Source organism: Strongylocentrotus purpuratus, unplaced genomic scaffold (assembly GCF_000002235.5).
Source record: "Strongylocentrotus purpuratus isolate Spur 01 unplaced genomic scaffold, Spur_5.0 spur5_scaffold_6, whole genome shotgun sequence".
Taxonomy (NCBI): Eukaryota; Metazoa; Echinodermata; class Echinoidea; order Camarodonta; family Strongylocentrotidae; genus Strongylocentrotus; species Strongylocentrotus purpuratus.
The window spans coordinates 31,490,631-31,512,187 of record NW_022145612.1 but is presented as its reverse complement, the minus strand read 5'-3'; the positions used below and the strand labels follow the sequence as shown (position 1 = coordinate 31,512,187).

The following is a 21,557-nucleotide window of genomic DNA, read 5'->3' as shown; positions in this document are numbered from 1 at the left end:
AGATGTGACAAGTCGAAAAGAAGGAGAAATGGAATATGGTTACGGGAGATAAATGAAGTCAGAGAGGAGTTTGTTCATCAACACTGTTGGAATTTGGTTTAGAAATGACCAACAGGTTTTACTCCTTCATGTAATACACAAATGGTACCAAATTAACATTCAATTGATTTCGATGCATCATCATCATCAAACCATGGTATATGCAATCATTAGTTTGATCGTTCTCGTAATCCACTCCACAACCTTCAATGATTGCATCAATTTAGGTGCACAATAAGAGAATGTATGGCCATGGCAATGGAGATTACCTGCATTAATGTACACGTAAGACACTCTTCATTGCTACAGCTGCGAGGGGGCTACATATTGGAATTCAGAAGGAATAAACAATCACCGAACTGCGTGTAATAAGTGACAACCAATGTATAAACAATGCTAAATCAATATAAATAATTTGCTCATTTTACTCTAGTGCAGCTAGCCTCGTTATAATCCAATTAAAAAACATCCCATAATAAATAACACATTTCTATCCTTTGAAGAGAATCGGATGTAAACGAATAAATTGAATTGAATAAACAAAAGGAGATTAATAAGGTGAAAGAGACAGACTGACAGCTTGTGAGATGAGCTTGTATCCCCTTGCAATAGCACAAACATTCTTCTTCTGTTTCTTCATGGCAAGACATTGATCTACATTTGCCACTCTCTACCCAGGTGTAAAATGGGTACCCGGTAGGATGCAAAAGTTAATGTGGTTAGATGAGAAAGTGTGCGCTTGTAAAAATGACGCCTGGCTGGGATGCTCCCCAGGGAGTGGGGTGCATTAAGAGGGCCTGCGGTCCTGAAATGCGCTATAAGAGAACGAACTATTATTATTATTATTCATATTTGAATATTTTCAGAATGATGACAATACAACCTGCACAGGTAATGTACCAAACTCAAATTAACAGTCTCCTAGCACATATCGATATACCGTATTGTCTGCATATATTTATTAGTAGGTGTCTAAGAAAAGATTTCATGTGAATCATATATGTCATAACATTCTACTAATAAGGCCTACATCTAAAGACAGCATTGACAAAACAAGCACCCCTGCATGCTCTCCATCCCGACAAGGTGTCACAACAATTTGGAACAATGTCACTGCTTCTCTCTCTCTCTTTATCTTCTGCTCTGTAAATGTACACACTCTACATTTTCTGTAGAGTACCCGCTGAATAAATTGATTAAAGGGCCTCTTCACACCATCAGTCTGTTGACAAGCAGTCCTGTGCAAATTATTTGACCAACGGTTTACAGTCAGAGACGTGTCGCTTGGTAAATAGCTCATAAAGTACAACCAGTGAAATGAACACATTGTAAATTGATATACAAGAGATGAGATACAGGACAATTAATGCGTCATTTCGAAATGGTCGTTAGCAACGGGTGATGATGCCCTAGCAACCTGTCTACGCCATGTTCTGCAAATATTCAGAGAACAATCTGAAGGAGAGTTGTACCCTGTCTCGGGTGTGTACTTACGTGTGAAGCAGGACTTTCATCGCTTGTTCAAATTAGCCCGGGATGACAAAGGCGCGATGCCAACCAAGTGATTTTCACATTACTGTGAGAGGTCCAGACAAAAAGTAAACTCTCATGTTTTTTTTTCAGTCTCTACAGCATCTCATATTTGAGGTTCATGCTTTAGCTTGCTGATTGGTCGATGCCTGAAAGTGAGCTGAGCGTCTTCCTTTTCCCCCTCTCTCCGTCCGTCCCCTGTCTGCAGCTGCAGGAGTCTTAGGGTTTGGATTAGATGACAGATGATGCTTGCAAAAAGTACATGAAAGTTGGAATATGCAACGCGATATTCAATATCAAGTCCCCTCAGCAAATCATGTACTATCCTCCCGATACGGTGTCATACGATTACAGAATAGAGTCTGCTCGTCTCAAGTTTTTCCACTGCATCTGATGTGCATGTACATGTAGCTACTCTTCAAAAACTCGAGATGATCAAGTTTTGTATTACTCTTGTACGATGTTATCAGTGGTCTACCTTCTGCACAAACTGTTATCATTCAAAACTCAAGCTAGGAGCTCAACTGTCACAAAGTCCTGCGCTTCCGTGTTTTAAAGTGTTGTACTATTAGTGAATACTCAAAACTACCATAACCGTCAACTTGTCCTGATGAAGTATGAAATATTACTGAAACTGGCAGGTCTCACACAATCAAATTAAATCGCAAAACCTTGACATCTCAAACTTGACACTGCATTTCAATATCTGCAGCCAAGTATGAGAATCCAAACAGAAAAACTTCCCAAAGGTGCTACCATCGGGGTATATACCCTATTCAGTCTGTAAACCAGGGTACGGAGCTGGGCGAGTAATGTGCCTTGTTGACAAAGGATTCTGACGGACTCCCTGGCTAGGTGTGACAGAGTGCGGAGAGAGAGAGGGAGGGAAAGCCCTTGCCCTGGTTGGTAACAAATACTGATACGCCGCGTGACAGACGGCTGTTTGCGAACTCTGTACAGAGTGCAGCTGGTTTAGCAGTGTGAGGGGTGGAAATCCAAGTTTTTAAATTGATTGACTGATCGCCATATATAAGATGAGAATGTGTGCAGTTTCAATATATTCAAGAAGTTTGTGTTGCCAGTGTCTTACATCACTAATGGTTAATTCTCCCAGAATCACCTTCTCATGAACAAGAAATATTTTAATGTGAAGGAAAAAAAAGTGTAAATTGTTGATAGTGAAGATACAAACTACAGAAATAAAGGTAGATTGACAAAATGGAAAGTACACCAAATTGTGAAATGAGATGAGAAATTATGACTTTAAAAGCTATTGAAATATCTGGTTCTTAGCATGATGTTATTTGTAACCAACTAGTACATAGCCTAGTTATCTCCTATCATATGTATATAGGTTCTAATTCTATCTTCTATATTGCACATGCACTTTCACTGCACCCACTTGATCAATTTTGTGTGTACAATTATATAATATAAGAGTTTGCCGCTATTCTCTCGAGGCCGCCATCGATTTAAAGCTTACCGCTCATGATGGCGGTCTCCTGCATTTTCTGTAATTTATCTTTCTTTTTTTTTCATTGAAATTATATTTGTGTTTGTATGCATCTTATTCAATGTACTTAAAAATTTATAATTATGTAAAATGAAGAAATATTTGTTACTTTATGTATATGATTATGTTTCATTTTGAAAATGCAGAAATAAAAACAAACAACCAAACAAAAAACAAAACAAATGTATAGGTCTAATGTAAATGATGTTAAGTATCTGTTTTTATTTTTCTGTAAGGTATGTTTGTTTACTTCACAAAGGAGGAATAGAGTCGAAGTTTAAATTGTGTGTGTGTGTGTGTTTTGAAAGGTCACCACTGAAAATGGTAAAATGTGAAATTTCAAGCAATTCAGTTTTATAATTTCAAACTGTTCAAAAACAACAAAATCTTTGTAAAACCCACACCATATTCTGAACACTTAAACACAGAGGAAGATAGAGTTGCTCAATTTTCTCACACTAGAAATTAATGCAATAAACAGTCTCTTACTAGCACCTGCCACTCTGTTTACACACAGATGCAAGTACCCATGAAACCCCCCTTATCATGCTTGATGGTCATGAATAGACAACAAACCATAATAAAGCTGTAGCCATTGACCTGAACTGACCTATATATATCTGCTATTGATAGGGGGGTTAAGTAAACAGGTTCTGCTACTACATCAAACAATATTGAAACTTAAAAAATATATTGATAATTGCTTAGTAATGACCCTTGTTACACAAAGTTCTTGAGTATAATCAGTTGTTATTCATACAAACTCTTTCTCAGGAGCTACTGATATGGGCCAAACTAGTATACACTTTGTCAATTTTTTCTATATAGACAGGTGTTTTGTTGAATCATTGTAAATGTAATTTAAAAGAAAAACATCTCTTTGTTTGTTATCCTTACTGTAATGAAGGACTTCAATGTGCATCTTACAATTAGTTTTTAGTGTAACATTTACTCAGTGCTTTTTTCCTTACTCATCTATCACTTTTCATCGATTTGGGAGTTTTTCTGCATAAAAGTTAGAGGGAACTTAAAATACCATTGATAAAGCCTTTTGAAAGAAGCCACAAATTGAGAGATAGAAAGTGAAAGTGATTGCCTACCTCTTCGTTAGCCATCTGAAATTCCTGAGCGACGGAGCATTCTATTGTAGTCCCAGGGAGGAGGTCGAGTGTTGAATACGGAGGGGGCATCTCGTGAGGTGCTATGGGCAGGACGGGTGTAGGCGTTGAGAGGTCGTCTAAGAAGTCCGGTCCCTCTATGATGATGGGATCGTTGGAGATCTCTGTGTATTCGGGCGGGGAGTATGGGGGAGGAGGGACTAGGGGAGGGGTAAACACAGAGTCTATTACACCCCCTATGTCACTAATATAAGAGTCTCTTGCTATACTGCCTGTGTGATGAGGCCTTCGTAATACCATCTGTGAATGAAATTTTGAAAAAGAAAAGCGACGATGAGCAGTTTGAATCTATAAACATGAAAATCACAATATTCTATAAAAAGAAATATAAATTCAAAGTATTCATTTTGTAAATCAAGAGCAAGATCTGTAGGTCAACATGAGATTAAAAGAGAGCAATAAGAAAAAATAACAAAAAGGAATGCATTGTAATAAAAGAGCAAATTAAATTTGAAAAGCCCATTAGAATCATTCTACAAGACCGTGCATACTCTCTATTGCCCGATAATCTAAACATTCACTTTTCAAAAGACAAGAAGAACATGATTGCCCACCCATGCTGTAGAAGAGAAAACAGGAGGCAATTCTTCAGAAAATGAAAGTGATTTATCACTACATTCTATTGAAATAATTGGTAACGATAATGTTTGACAAGCTCTGTAACCATTAATCTCTTTTGACAGAGCAAACCGTAGGACTAGGTGTGATATAAATAACATACCAATTCTTGGTATAGCCGAATCTGCTTAATTCTTTTAACCACTATTTTTCACTCCCGCATGGTTTGATTTTGTCATTCATATTACCCACATCATGAATGTAGTTAGTCATTTCATGAATTTACATTTTACTGGATTTACATATCATGCATAATATGCCGGTCAATGACTGTATGACTTTCTTTATGTACAAATTGGATGATGGAAGAGTGCAATCCACATTATTTGGGACAAAACTTTCTCCAAATATCTGTGATCCTGTTACTGAATATCTCATAAATGACTAAAGAATGTTGGAAGCAATGCCTTGGGATTTCAAGGAATTTTAAGAATGTCTCTAAAAAAAACTCTCTAAAACTGAACTTGGATGCCAGATTTCGGAGAATTAAGATGCAAAACTATACTATGAGTTTGAAAGTGTATATTTCTTATAAGTAAAAAGAGAACATGTATTTTATCTTGCATCTTATATCTTGAATTAAAAAGGGCGAAACTTTTTACAAATATCTGTGGTTTTGTTACTGAATATCCCACAAATGACTGAAGAATGTTGGGGAGCGCTGCCTTGGGATTTCAAGGAATTTTAAGAATGTCTCTAAAACTGAACTTGGATGCCGGATTTCAGAGAATTAAGATGCAAAACTATACCATGAGTTTGAAAGTGTATATTTCTTATGTATAAAAAGAGAACAGGTATTTCATTAGATTGTGTAATCATGATTTGGTGAAATTCCTTGAATTTTTAGAAGAGGAGGTAAAAGTTACCATGAAGGAAGGAGGAGGCAGACAACTACAGAAGGCAAACTGAAGTATTGAAGAAATGTCATGAATAATGTTGTTTGAACAATACTTTCTCTAAATAAATATTCCACGATGACAAAAAGATGTTGTAATCCTTTATCAAGAATCTCTCTACAGAACAGCAGGTGGATCTGCACATGACAGACCACATTATCACTAAACATCCATTCTAAGGACTTAATAAATTGTTTAAATATAGCAGAACAGTCCATTTTATCAGCATGAGCAGCTGCCATGTATTATTACAAATGTATACAATAGATTCAGTTTCTGTGAAAGTAGCTTAATAGAGTGGATACATAGGATGAGTAATTAATTCTTTGATCTCTACTTTCTAGACATTTCTAGATCTGAGCATGGGGATTCAAAACCTGTAATAAGCAATTAATCACTGCATCAGCGATTGTCATTACATAGATTTGACACAGACAAAGACTTGCATATGTATCAATGATTTTTCTTTCTACATGTAGTTTCAAGATTGCGCAATATACCAGAGGGTAGAGTTTGGAAACCGCAGACCCTTTGATGATTTATTAGAACAAGCCGCGTGTTCCGTTCGTTCGCATTCCTATCTGTCATTGAACCTGGGTGTTCAAGTATGACATTCGTTTGTTTCTCTTTCTTCTTTTTCCATGTTTTCCCTTCCGTTTTCTCTGTTTATCAGGTAACTTTGAACTTTTTTGTTTGGTCAGAGAGGGTAGAACAGGTGGCATAAAGCCAGGACAGAGACTGGAGATTTGAATGGCATGTAGATATGATGCCAAGATGGTGTCATTAATAAAACCAGAACAAATTCTTGGGCAAAGGTTAAGTATGATAAATGGATCAGGATAATAATGATAAAAAGGGCCTCTATGATATTCATTAATTTTAATAGCTAAATGATGTATACAGCTACACAAGAGGAAAGGGCATGTTTGGGTTCATATAATTGCCATTTCTAATTCTTAAAGGGATCGTTTAACAATGTTAAATCTGAGATACACGGCCCTAAGTGTTATCAGTGTCTGTGATATGGTGTAATATTGAAGCCCTAAAAAAATTGCGCTTCAAAATGATCAAGAAGTGCCTCAAAAAAGTAAAAATCTTTGAGTGACCGGTTTTACCATACTCGTTTTCCCCAATAGACTGTAGTGTTATGAAAACCGTCAGGCGAACGGTTTTCAAAATTTGTAATTCCAATCATAAATATCTTGATAATCAGACAGGCGATCGGCTTGTAAAAGTCATGGGGTTCCTGACTGACCTAAAGGTTTATAATTATCATTGCATCATGAGCTAAATCCAGAATTTTGTTTCAGAATCTGAGACAAAGTTACCGGATCCCGTTAAATGAGGTACTTATGGGATCTACTACTACAGAAGTGCCTTAATACACATGTTTTGCTATCGCATTCTTTAAAGACAAATCACAAGGACATCAAGGAGTGTGTCATGTAAATAAAAGAAACAATTTTTATTCAGAGCTTTAATGGCATCCAAATCACTACGGATTAAAGCAATTTTTTAGTGCTTGTAACCACCTTACCAGCATTTTGTTGTCTATATATGCTGAATGTAAAGTTGTTTACAAGTTTATATAATGATAACATAATTGCTTTCCAGGATATCCTTACAAGATTTCATGTGTGCTAATGCTCTAATGGGGTTTTCTCAATCAAGGTTTAAAAGTCTCATTTTGTTTGCCACAATCAGTCATAATCTTAAGTTTGTGGTTTACGTCACAAAAAAGAATCTAATCTTTTTGGTAATGAATCTCTCTAAATCTTCTACAAAGTATAATGACTAATGAGTATTTGCTATATGACTAAACACAGCTTAAAACCAAGGCCAATACCACTGAAACTCCAACTAACTCTTACTAAATCCCTTGAAAAAATGACCTTGGTTAAAAAGCATTGTACTATACATCAATGAAACTAGTTTTAATATCATTTAGAGGAAGAAGTAACATGGAATAAATGGTCTACTGATCAAGCAGAACAAAACCCGGTCCTCCTATTAAAGATTAACGCTTCATTATCTCAGCAGCATCCAATGAAAGAACAGATGATCCATCATCTTTAGTTACTCATTTTACTTCCCTCTTTCTATTCATGTCATCTTTCTTCCTTTGAAGTCCTACACCCTATTATAAACCTCAAACTCTTTTCACAGAACAGTCCTATACAATACAAATTTCTAGAAAGACATTGAAGTAACTTTGGCATGGGGTAGGTGACGTCACTCTATGGCTTTGAAAGGGCACAAGATTATTACAAATCTACTCCGCCATTTACATCATTCAGGTACTGATATTTTGTTTGCAGAAGCTACTTTGTACATTCCAGACCTATTGTTACACTATGCGAAGCTGAAACACACACACAAAGAATTAAGCAATACCAACATTTTTGTTCAAGGTTTTGACAGATTTGGATTGAGTTCAACCTTCGCAGGTGATCCAAGCTAAGTGGGTCTTTTAGGAACTGCTTTTTCTTGCACTATCATTCTTCTAACCTTTGGTTAAAAGCATTATGTTGAATGATACTTCCTCTTTTCTTGGAAATAAAGGTTATTCTATTGTCAGTGAATCTTCTTTTAATTTCCACCGAAACTTCTATAAATTTCCACTGAAACTTCTTTATATTTCCATGGAAACTTCTTTATATTCCCACTAAATCTTCTTTATATTTCCACTTAAACTTCTTTATATTACTGTAAAGTCCCACACAAAACAAAAGTGGTCTCACATGGTTGAGGACTTGAGCTGCACTATCAGATTTTATTCCAACCACAAAATGGCTGCCAAGATGGCTGACATCCAGTCCATCAAACAATAATAACCAATCACAAGATTGGACAATAAATAGGTAACCAATAGAAAAGCTTGTAAAAGATAGAGTGCCATGTGCCATGTGTGCTGGGTTGAATAGCTAAGAGATAAGGAAGAGTGTGTGTGTGTGTGGTGCTATAGCAGGTAATGTGCATGAGGATGAATGAATAGGGACAGAACAATAGAAGCCAAGAGCTAGCAGACAGGAGAGAATGAATGTAGGTCAGGAGTGCGCTAAAGCATATCGGAGTGGAAAGCTAAATGTACAGTGTAAAATAAACAAGTAACCACTTGGATCAGTGAAATTAAAACCTTACATAATATACCATCTTCACAGAAAAATGTCCTCATTTTAAAAGATACATTGTATTAACATGCATTTGTTTCCGAAGAAGATGAGTCACATAAAATTTGCTTGAAATACCTGAACACATCAAATCATGAAGTTTTCCTTCTGTACAATTCTCTCTTTTTTTCCCTTTTTTTTTTTTTTTAAGGAACAGCATCTATTCATACTAGGGAAAATTAAACTGTTTAACTTGAAAGATCACACATATAGCGAATACAAAAAAATGGTATGCTTTCATCAATGAACATCTTTCAAGCAACGTCCTAACTTCAATGGGTTCTATCCTTTTTCACCCTGAAAATTCCAGTCGGATGATTTGTAGACATAAACATTAAATAATTTCCTTTTTTTCCTGTTTCTGTCACAAATGACAAAATATCAAATACTTCATACCCAATTTGGCAATTTTAAACAAAAACTATAAACAAAATACATGGCAATGTCTTCACCTAAAGAAAAATATATCACTGTTTCGTGAATCACTTAATTTTTTTTTTTTAATTTTTTTTTTTAGAATAAGTTAGCCAATTGAATAATGGAATACAATGTACACAGAGAATATGCACGCATTCTGACATATAACTCTTTCAAAACTGTCTCAGATTTAAGGAGACATTATACAAATACGGTGTCTATGGTAGATATAATCTCGACTACACATGATTTATGTAATGAGAAAAAACACATCTTATGAATTCATGTATCAAAAATCTGTTTTAAATCCAAATATCTAAAAACATCAATATAAGTCAAATGACTAAAAATGATGTTAAGAAAACAATGTAAACATGTACTTAAAATCAAATAATCCCATCAATTTTTGTCGTTGACACATTTATATAGTCCTTTTTGTAAAATAATGCAGGTCAACCCTGTGACCAATACAATCTGAATCTCACATTTTTTTAACTTTTTTTTTTTCTTAAAATTGAGCACAATTGCAAAATTGCAATCAAAATTGACATTTTAGTCTTCTTTCTTCTTTTTTTGAAAATAAAAGATGGGCGCATTAAGGAGTTCACCCAATTGATGCGTAACTAACTAATTTGATGGAAAAACACATGACAAAATGTTTGAAAGCTTGTCATCTTCTTTTTCCCGTCTAAACATTAAAAACTGACAATCTAATCCTATCTTTACTGACAAGTCCTACAAAAATATCATAAATCTTCCAAAACATTCCCCAAATCAACAATTCCCTCAATAACAATGTCACAAACAATGTAGCAATGCAAGGTATGACAGAGAAAAAGTGAAAATCAGCAGGTCTTCCAATTATCTATCACTATTGCAAACATTATTTCTCAAAAGTCTTTACAGTTCGTAATCTTGAAACTTGGCGGGTACTTTAACCTGTCGACCAGATCTCGAACGTGCGGAAGAGGACGGCTGAGGTCGGGGTTGGTCAGCAGATGAGGACGGCTGATGTTGGGGTTGGTCAGCGGATGAGGACGGCTGATGTTGGGGTTGGTCAGCGGATGAAGACGGCTGAGGTTGAGGCTGGTCAGCGGATGAGGACAGCTGATGTTGGGGTTGGTCAGCGGATGAGGTCGGCTGATGTTGGGGCTGGTCAGCTGATGAGGATGGCTGCGGTTGAGGTTGGTCAGCGGATGAGGAAGGCTTAGGTTGCTCAGCTGATGAGGATGGCCAAAGTTGGGATTGGTGAGTCGTCGACCTCAGTTGATATTGGGGTCTGAGTTGAAGTTGGCCAACCGGCGAGGACAGCTGATGTTGGGTTTGGGTAGTCGGCAGGGATGGCCTAGGTTTTTGCTGAGGTGGGGCTGAGTCAATTAGCCTGGATTGGTGGCTAGAATTGGTTGGCTGGTTTGATGCCTGTTGCCGAACAGACAAACTTGACCGTGATGGTTGGTCATGGTCTGACTGTCGGTGATGGAGGATGCGTTCTGTTGAACTGGTTGGCTGGTTTGAGGCTTGTTGCCGAACAGACAAACTTGACCGTGATGGTCGGTCATGGTTCGACTGCTCGTGATGGAGGATGCGATCTGGTGGTCGAGATGACCACGTGATGTAGGCTGGTCCATGGCTAGTAGGTTGATTTGACTGCACCTTTCTCCTAGTCTCGTCGTCTGCTGGGGGACCTGGTGGGTACTGTGTCGTTGTCCTCCCAGTCCCATGTATTGACGTAGGCTGTGGGGTTGGTGGGGATGGTGGAGTTGACATCACTTGTGGGGCTCTAGCTCGATGTGGTTTCAAACGATTATGATGGACCCGTCGCTTGAACTTTTCATCATGGACATGAACTATGTCATAATTTAGTCCATCATCTGATGAGGAAGATACTCTGAAAGGACCTTTCCAGTTTGGTTCAAGTTTGTTCCTGATGTTGGTTGGGTCATGTAACCAAACAAAGTCACCTGTGTCATACTTTGAAATGCGTTTCTTCACATCATACTGTCGTTTCTGTTGTTGCTGTTGCTGTCGTGTATTTTGTATGGTGTACTCCCATGCTTTTCTCAATCGCTCAGACAGGTTGGTTGTGTATTCGAGGAGTGTCTTGCCAGATGACGATGGAGGGGGGGTTGAACAGGTGATGTTCGCAGGTGTACGGGCTTCCCTGCCATGCATGATGTAGTATGGCGTCAAACCTGTTGAGGCATGAGTACTTGTGTTGTACGCTAACTGGACTTGATTGATGTGAGTGTCCCATTCTCCTCCTTGATGAGAAATGTACTTCGCAAGTTGATCTTTGATGGTGCGATTACAACGTTCGACTATGCCAGCTCCTTGGGGATGATAGGGTGTCGATCTAGACTTTTTGATGCCCAATTTGCTGCATAGTTCTTGCACTAATCTTGATTCGAACTGTCGACCTTGGTCGGTGTGCAAAGTCTCTGGAATACCATGTTCTTTCACATATTCTTCAAACAGATGTTTGGCGATGGTTGGAGCAGTCTGATCTTTCATTGGGAAGATATTGACATATTTGCTGAAATGATCAGTCACAACGAGTATATAGCGAAATCCTCGTCTTGAACTTGGAAGCTCAGCAATGTCGGCAAAAACCATCTCCAAAGGGCGAGTAGTGGTAATGGGACGTAAGGGTGCTTGATGCTTAGGGGTTGGTAACCGGAAAGACTCACAAGCTGTGCATGTGTTGCAGAAATCAGTGATTTCCTTGTTCATGAAGGGCCAATAGCACATTGACTCTGCTCTCTGTATTGTGCGATGAGCGCCGAAATGTCCGGATGATGGGTCACCGTGTAACTCTTGGAGTACCCTTGGAATGAGGGAGTTTGGTACGACAAGTTGGAATGAGAGATTACCAAGCTTGTCTTTCTTCTTCCTGTAGAGTATACCATCTTGGAGGATGAATTTGGGATACTGCCATAAGAGACGTCTAACCCGGGGGTTGTGTCTACGGATCTGTCGAATGGTTGGCCGCTCACCATTGTTGACGCATTCGATGACTGTACTGATGTCTTGATCTAGTTGCTGTTCATGTTGAACATCTACATCACTGTCAAGGATTACACCACGGTAAGGATGAAGGACGTTTGGTGCAGACTGCCTCGTTGCATCATTGGGAGTAGATGCGTCTGTTGATAGTCGTGATCTTGATGAACGAGTCTCGACTGCATTACACAGTGGATTGGTCACCATGTGCTTGAGTAGCTGATCTGTCAATCTTGGAGTGACTTGGCTTTCTTGACTCGGCCGTCTAGATAATGCATCTGCATTTCTGTGTGATTGTCCTTTCTTGTGAATAAGGCTGAACGTGTAGGAATTGAGTTCCAATATCCATCGTGTTCTCTTCCCAGTTGCATCGTCTTGAATTGGGAACTTCCTGAGAGCCAAAAGAGGTTTGTGGTCTGTCAGGATAGTGAAGTGTTGGTGTCTCAGATAATGACGAAAATGGCGAACAGCTGTAACAATTGCCCAGAGCTCTCGATCATAGGTAGACCATTTCTTCTGCGTAGCGCTGAGAGTTTGGCTGAAGTAGGAGATTACACGTTCTCTACCATCTTGAGTCTGTGAGAGGACAGCACCAACTGCATGAAGGGATGCATCCGAAGATAGGATGAACTCCTTTTCAAAGTCTGGATAGGCGAGGAGAGGTGGATTGGTTAGAGCTTCTTTCAGATGTTGAAAAGCATTTTCACACTCTGCTGTCCATACAAACTGTTGACCTTTTTGTGTAAGGGTCGACAAGGGAGTTGCAATCTTAGAGAAACTTGGCACAAAACGTCGGTAGAAAGATGCCAGGCCAAGGAAGGATCGGACATCAGTCGGTGTCCTCGGCTGAGGCCAGGACTTGACTTTCTCAACGTTGTTTGGGTCAGGTTTCACTCCTTCGGTGTTGATTATGTGGCCAAGATACGTAACTTCTTTCTTGAAAAAGCCACACTTTGAGGGTTTAAGTTTGAGTCCAGCGTCTCTGAATCGTTGCAATACTTCTTGGAGGTTCTTGCAATGATCATCGAAGTCCTTGCCCATGACTATGCAGTCATCAAGGTATACCAGGCATGTAGACCAGTGGAGGCCATGTAGAACGGCTTCCATGAGACGCTGAAATGTCATGGGAGCGTTGACCAGTCCGAATGGCATGACAGTGAACTGGTAAAGCCCTGTGCCTGTGGTAAAAGCAGTCTTCTCTGTGTCTTGGGGATCGAGCTTGACCTGCCAATATCCACTTGATAAGTCCATGACGCTGAAATATGCTGATGAAGAAAGGGAGTCAATTGAATCATCTTGGCGTGGAATAGGGTGAGAATCTCGAACAGTTACTGCATTGAGTTTTCTGTAATCCACGCAAAATCTGTATGCGTTGTCCTTCTTCTTCACCATGACGATTGGGCTCGCCCATGGGCTGAAGCTCTCTTCAATGATGCCTCTTTGCAGAAGTTCGTCCACTTGATCCTGAATTTCCACTCTCATTGCTGGTGAAGTTCGATACGCCCTCTGTCGTATTGGAGTAGCTGTGGTGGTGTCAATGTGGTGATGAATAATGTCAGTCTGACCAATATCCTGAGACGTCGTGCTGAAAATATCACTGTAGGTCTGAAGAAGATGTTCAGCTTTCTCGTACTCTGTCCTCGTGAGTTCTGAAGAAGGGAGAACACCAGCAACTGGTGACTTGTCTGTCACCTGTGGATCAGCGTCAGTAGTTACGCTTATGATCTTGTATTCCTCTTCGGTATCCCCAGTAATGGAGAAGAATTGACCAAGGCAGGTGTCTGCAGGTAAATCAACTGCTTCGTCAGAGGGATTAATGAGGCGTACTAGAATAAGACCATCTTGAGGCTTGAACAGAGATCTGGCACCGATAACAGGAATGTGATCTTGCAATGTTGGTTCAAAGTAGCCATCATAGTCTCTTGGTATGATGTCGAACTGTGGCGACGACAATCTTCCCTGGACGTGAGTTTCGCAGCTTGGGGGAATCCGAGCTCGTCCAACAAGAGAAACTTTACATTTCAGCGGGGCTTGGTATTGCTGACGATCGATGAAGGGAATAACATTTCCAGGCATGTTGAACGACGTTGGCGATATGCAGGCATTCTGGCTGTCAATAAAGTCCCATCCAAGGACAACTGAATGAGTGATGTTGCGTGCAACAACGAACTTGTGTTGTGTAGCCTTGTTCCCTAAGTGCAGAGATGGTACGATTGTTCCAATGTTGTCTACCAGCCCACCTGTGATAGTAGATGCCATGGATGTCAACTTTTCCAACGGGCTCCTTTGCGATGCTGGAATGGATGACAAAAATTTGGCACTCAACAGAGAGATGAATGATCCACTATCTACGAGTGCCAATACATAGACATTGTCGATAACGATAGGGATGTAGGGTGATTTCTTTGGCGAAATAGGTGCTATTCGTATTGGGACCTTGGTTTGTGTAGTTGATGAATGGCCCTCTTCCTCAACTACCAGAAGTTTCCCTGCTGCTGGTCTTCAAAACGAACTTGACGATAGGGAGCCTGTCTATGGGAGTCAACTTGATAACCTGCAGTGGAAGGATGCTGCTGATTTCGGCTGCTAGACGATTCATAGGGCCGTCTAGAGGGTGAAGTCCTAGATTGATATGCGTAGCTCCGATTAGGGCTTGGAGATATGCGTCTTGCATATTCAGGAGATCTGCGTCCTGCATATTCCGGAGATCTGTGTCTTGAATATCCTGGAGATCGGTGTCTTGCATATTCTGGAGATCTCTGTCTTGCATATTCTGGCGACCTGTGTCTTCGGTAGTCACGGCTTGGTGACGGAGACCCACGACGTTCCATGTGTCTTCCCTCATGGGAGCGTCCTGATGGGCTGCCACCACGTTGCTGAGATCTGCTAGGCCTTTCAACTGTCTCTAACTTTAAAGACATCCTATCCAGCTTCTTTTCTAACTCGTTGAGTCTTGGCAGTAGTAGTCGTAAGACTGATGATTCTGCAGGCGTCTTGTCCTGGACCCGATCATCTACAGCTGCTACTATACCAAAATCGTGTGCTTGGTGTGCTCTTTCTACACGAAGTGCGATCTTCAAGGCCTCGTCAAAATCAAAGCCTCCGAGCTCGTGAATCTTCACTTGAAGCGGTTTGTCTACCCCGGCAACAAATCGTCGAAATCTCTCACCACCTTTTGCATTGTCATCATAAGACGGGAAAGCCTCTTCTACTAAGGAAGCAATGGCTGATGCAAACACTTCTAAAGGCTCACCTGGTTGGCGAGTTCGGGCAGTAATACAAGACTTGAATGTGTCAATAAACTGTGTCTGGCCGAAAACCTGAGAGAGTTTCTCTTTCATCTTCTTAAAATCCTTCTTGTCCGAAGCAGACAAGCTCTCCCACACGATAAAGGCTGATCCTGCTAGTCTTGCCGGAAGGAGGGTGGTCAAGTTGATAGAAGTGTCTGAAAACGCCTGTGCAGCAACTTCAAATCGACGTATCCATTGACGGAAGTCTTTGCCGTTCTCTCCCGTAAACACCTCTGGCAATTCCATGCGATAAGACGCCATACCTTAGGAGTTATAGGCAATTGACTCTACAGATATGATCATCAACAAGATATCAACCCAGTAAAACTTACTGAATGAGTCAATGTGGAGGAGGGGGGGGGGGGTCACTCTGAGTGCAGATGAAGAAAATGCAAACTCAACAGTTGAAATATCTGTGGCGAGCGGCTATGATGGAAGGAGGGTGTATTCTGCAACCGGTTACGTTGCTACGCCAACACTATGTAGAATATGCAGGTTGATATGGCAGAATGCTGTAATGTACGGCAGCCAAAGGCAGACTACGGTATACATGCAGACTGAATATGATAAGTTGCTAGAAAAATACAGAACTGTATGAAGGGCGAAGAAAAAAACCTCAGTCACCGATGAAGGATGAATGCAGGAATATTCACCAAAATACAGCTCCAGTATGAAGAAGGGTAAAGGAAATCTCACTTACTGATGCAGGATGAATGTAGGAATTCACAAAATTACTGATGTAGGAAGAAATCAAGGCTCAAAAAGTCAAGATGAAACTTCAGTAATTAATGAAGGAGGTTGAATACACACAAACACTAGCTGCCTCAGCTTAAAATGAAGGGAGGTCAATCAGTGAGAAGAAGGGTGATATCATGCTCTCAAACATTCACATTCATATACAGATGGAGGGAGAATTTCACTTTGCAACTCACCACTAAAAACACTGCAGGAATTTCTACATATGAAGGAAGGCTGCAATTACAGTTTAGTGCAGAAAAACCACTGCTGGCACCAGTTGTAAAGTCCCACACAAAACAAAAGTGGTCTCACATGGTTGAGGACTTGAGCTGCACTATCAGATTTTATTCCAACCACAAAATGGCTGCCAAGATGGCTGACATCCAGTCCATCAAACAATAATAACCAATCACAAGATTGGACAATAAGTAAGTAACCAATAGAAAAGCTTGTAAAAGATAGAGTGCCATGTGCCATGTGTGCTGGGTTGAATAGCTAAGAGATAAGGAAGAGTGTGTGTGTGTGTGGTGCTATAGCAGGTAATGTGCATGAGGATGAATGAATAGGGACAGAACAATAGAAGCCAAGAGCTAGCAGACAGGAGAGAATGAATGTAGGTCAGGAGTGCGCTAAAGCATATCGGAGTGGAAAGCTAAATGTACAGTGTAAAATAAACAAGTAACCACTTGGATCAGTGAAATTAAAACCTTACATTACCACTGCAAATTATTTTAATTTCCACTGAAACTTTGAACCATGTAAATGTATCTTCTCTACAAAAATAAGTTATTGATTGATATATAATATAAAAAAAGAAATGGTGGACATCGCAAGAAAAAGCTAATCTGTATCAGTATGCAGCATAGACATGTTATTCAAACATTCCATATTCATATTATGTATTTCCTTTCATAAAACTGATAACCCAAAGGCAAAGGACACTTCAAGAAATCATCAAAAATTTCTCAACTAAACAAATTTTTAGATCAATCATCACTAGTTTTGGGGGGTTACTTTCTGTTTTCAAAAAAATTCTCTCACTTTCCTATTAAATATAATGTGTAATATCATATAGAAATAACTTCTTGAGCATGGTCAAAATCATTCTAATGAATATGAGACTCTACAAACTTACAATTTTCTACACAAAATGTTAAGTCATTATTATGAAAAAGTTCCATGATCATTCCATTCCCACTAGTGTTGAACCCACCCAGTTTATTATTGAAGCCAAGTTCATGAACAATCACCAATTCAAGGACATATTCCAACTCCTCCTCTTTCTGAGAATGAAATAGTAGGACACAAATAAGATGACCCAATTAATTCCCGCGCTACTATCAATATCCGTTCACTCTCTTTGTAACGATACAAATAGAGAAAAAGTGTCTTTGGTATATCCGTGCAGCTTTTCAGAAGCACATAGGAGTATTCAATTACACAAATAATTTTGTCTTTTGTGACGATTTCAAATGGAGATATTTCCAACAACTGTTGCAATTTGTACAGAATATTGCTGTGTTTCTATATGGATATATCTATCAGTATATCAAAATGGGTGAGAAGTGAGTTAAAACGTGGCATGTAGAGGAGCTAATAATATTATACATCTATTAAAGGTACTATGTCCCAATTGCAGACCTAAAAAAAGAAAATGTTTTAATCCCAACAGCTTTTGAAAGACGATACTAAATTAGAACTTACCTCAAAACAAAAAAGTTTGAAAATGGCTTTTAATGGGAAAATAACGACCATTAGTTTTAAGTGATTGCAATCACCTGAGTAATAGTCTGATTTCCAGACCCTTTTACTGAAAGATTCAATCAGTTTAATTTTGGCCATTACAAGAAGTGGGCTATAATTGATGTAGACAAATGCTCATGTACCTGTTACAGCTCAATTTATGTATGTTATAACCAAAGGGAAAAAAATGTAAGTTAGTCACTCAATAGTGTCTGACAGTGAAGTCTAGAAGATAAACAGATTTCCTTGCATAATTTGAATACTTGGACACTGCTAACGTTTAAATTTCACAGATAGGGCATACGTGACATGTTCATGATTCCTACAAAGTTCTACAGAATTTGATGTTTGCTGCAAACGGGACATAGTACTTTTAAAGGAAGGTGTGGATGAATAAAATTAACCCTCTGACTACTGACTTCTCACATTCCCATAGACTTAACACAGGGGCCACCTAGTCCTCATAGGCAAAGGGCTTAGAATTTGAGGAAAAACCACAATAATAGAAAGGCTGAAAGCCGCAAATTACAAGGTATTTCAAGAGAGAGCAACATGTGTAGATGAAGATAACGAGGTGCCTCTAGCAATGCCCATTAATTGTGCTAAGTATGCATTGGTAATAGTTGCAAATTGCAAGAAATATAAAGATGGTGTACCTGGGGGGAATATATAAATGATAGCCCATAATATTCTAATGGCAATATTACAATCAAGATGTACATTTGCACAATCTTTAAGTGCCGATTAGCATTCCAGTCTAATTACATTCATTACAGGAACGTGAGAGAAATTTCTTTGGATTTCAAAGTTGGCAGTGATATTTCCCTGCCCGTGGGCGTGACATAACATCCATTAACTTCCATTCTGATGTGAAGTGAGAAAATTTAAATGGGATTACAAGGCTTGTCCAATATTTGTGGTTACTTTCCAGAGGAATTAGCTATATATATGGGCATTTCTGAATACTCCTTTTGGTGGGTGATCTGGTCCCCTAAAGCACTGGTGGCTTGGCTTCTGTATGTGACCTAGTTGTTGTGATTGTAAGAGTCTCTGACCACTGACGGATGGATGATGAAGATCAAAGGAAGTCAACAAGACAAGAAGATACTTGGATGATTGGATATTGGTATCTTACATAAAAATATGAGACAGGGATATTATAGGGAAAAGAGAGAGAGAGAGAGAGAGAGATAGAGAAGAAGGGGGAGATGCATGATGTAAAGCCAGGGTAATAATATGATTGCAGGGCCCTCAGGGAAAACAGTATTAATACTGATGAGGCTACCCTGAGTAAACAAGATGTGTTATTGTTATTATCACTATTATTTTTATTGTTATGATTATGATTATGATTATTATGATTATTGTTGTTGTTGTTGTTGTTAGTAATAGTAGTAGAAGGAGTAGTAGAAGTAGTAGCAGTAGCAGTAGTATGTATATCAGGGAGAAAGAAAGAGAGAGAGAGAGAGAGAGCAAGAGAGAGAGAGAGAGAGAGAGAGAGAGAGCAAGAGAGAGAGAGAGAGAGAGAGAGAGAGAGAGAGAGCAAGAGAGATGGCAACATGAAGACCAAAGACGGACAAGGAAGGAGAAACTAAAAAGTCTCAAACAATGGAACTTTAAGAATAAACTTCAAATTGTGATGATCATTGGCATCAAATAAGATAAGGTAGAGAATAAGAGGACTGTCAGAAATAGCCCTCCAGTCTACCTTCAAGGGAAGCTTTGTAATATTTTCATACATCTCAATATCAAAGATGAAGTTGTCTTACCCTTCTATTAGCATGTCTCTTGACAATATAAGCACAGCCGACGATGGTGGCTGCTATACAGATCAGACACGCTACAATGTTTGCGACACAGATGATGAACATCACCAGTCGTATCGTGGACGAGATAGTGGAACAATCTTTGACGCCCTCCACCGAGATTGCATTTTCGGTGGGGGTGCATGGAAGCGAGGAGGTACAGCAGTAACAGACCAAGGTGCCAGGGTGCTTGGTGCATCCTGTCAAGACCTGAAGCTCGGCACAGCTCAGACCTGATAGGGCGGTTGCTACGAGGTGAAGGACGACACATAATGCTGATAGGAAGGTGAAGAAACTTATCTGTAATGAAAGAGGATAATAAAAAAAGAAGAAAGACAAATTTTAATGAAGAGTACTTGTATCATTACAACATTAATAGAAAAACATTGCTCCAACATGAGCAGAATTTTTTTTTTTTAATCTGTGGTGAAATTCACTGTTTACATAGTCATTTTTGTCAGTATCATACTGCTGTTCATTTCATTAGTGAGTAATACAGTACGGTACCGAAGCTGTGACATAATAAAACTCTAATTTTAGAATTTCTCAATTTTTTTCTTAATTCTCCGAAAGAGCATAAAAAATAATGTCCAAATGTCGAAAAACAATTGAATAGCGGTATGTTAAGTATTGGCCGAGATATCGTCGCTGTTTTCACGAAGTGACGGTAATGAAAAAATATTGCATTCACTTTGCGTTACGATTTTCCTCACTACCGTCACTTCGTGAAAACAAGGACGATATGACCATCCAATAAATAACATTACGAACCAGAGCAAAATAACACCGAGTTACTACAGGAAATCTATTTATTCAAATGGTCATATCTCAGCTAATATTTAACATATTTCAAAAGGTTTTCAACATTTGGACATTACTTTTGATGCTCTTTCCGAAAATGAAGAGAGAAAAAAAATTGAAAATATCTAAAAATAGATTTTTGATGATGTCACACTTCACCACTCTTTATAGCTAATTTGGACATCATTAATATGGGTGATATGATATGGCATCACAGCTGACTTTCTGCAAGAAAAGGGTTTGTTATTCAAATATGTTAAGGGGCATGATTTTTGTATTTTGTTTTATTTTTGTAACGAATGTCTATTTTAAGCCATGTTCTATTTTTACCTAATAATTATCAACTATGTTACTTAGGGACGTTGCGCTTCAAACATTTTTTGTTTATGCATTGTTCCTACTATGTATTATATATCAATGTAACCCACTGTATTCTATTATCTGTAAACAGTTATTTTACATGGTGAATAAATAAAACAAACAAACAAACAAACAAACAATAAAAATAGGTGTGATTCATTCATCCATGACCTACTAACAGAAAAGGTTTGTTATCCTACATTCCTCCATTGCATACTAATACACCAGTTTACAGTTGTGTGCGCCATTTTAAACAAGGCCAATGACCTAGAGGTCATGTATTTATGCGTAAATTAAGATTGCGCCCATGCAAATTATGATGATATCACTGCCTGCGCGCTGCGTTGTGCGCGCATATCATCATTTGCATGGGCGCAATCTTAATTTACGCATAAATACCAGAGGTCAGAGGTTATTGGCCCCAATTTTTGGGCCAATAACCTCTGACCTCTGTCTGCG

At 39.0% G+C, this 21,557-nt stretch overlaps 1 protein-coding gene across 1 annotated transcript; it reads right to left on the bottom strand.

The window, feature by feature from the left end:
* Positions 1-4,017: 4,017 nt before the first annotated feature.
* On the bottom strand, positions 4,018-20,240 carry LOC100890359 (protein FAM189A1). Its single transcript, XM_030972376.1, has 2 exons — positions 19,902-20,240; positions 4,018-4,500 (listed from the first exon to the last, which is right to left on the bottom strand). The coding sequence occupies exons 1-2, from the start codon at positions 20,001-20,003 to the stop codon at positions 4,099-4,101; spliced, it is 504 nt and encodes a 167-aa protein (XP_030828236.1). The 5' UTR covers positions 20,004-20,240; the 3' UTR covers positions 4,018-4,098.
* Between the last annotated feature and the right edge of the window lie 1,317 nt (positions 20,241-21,557).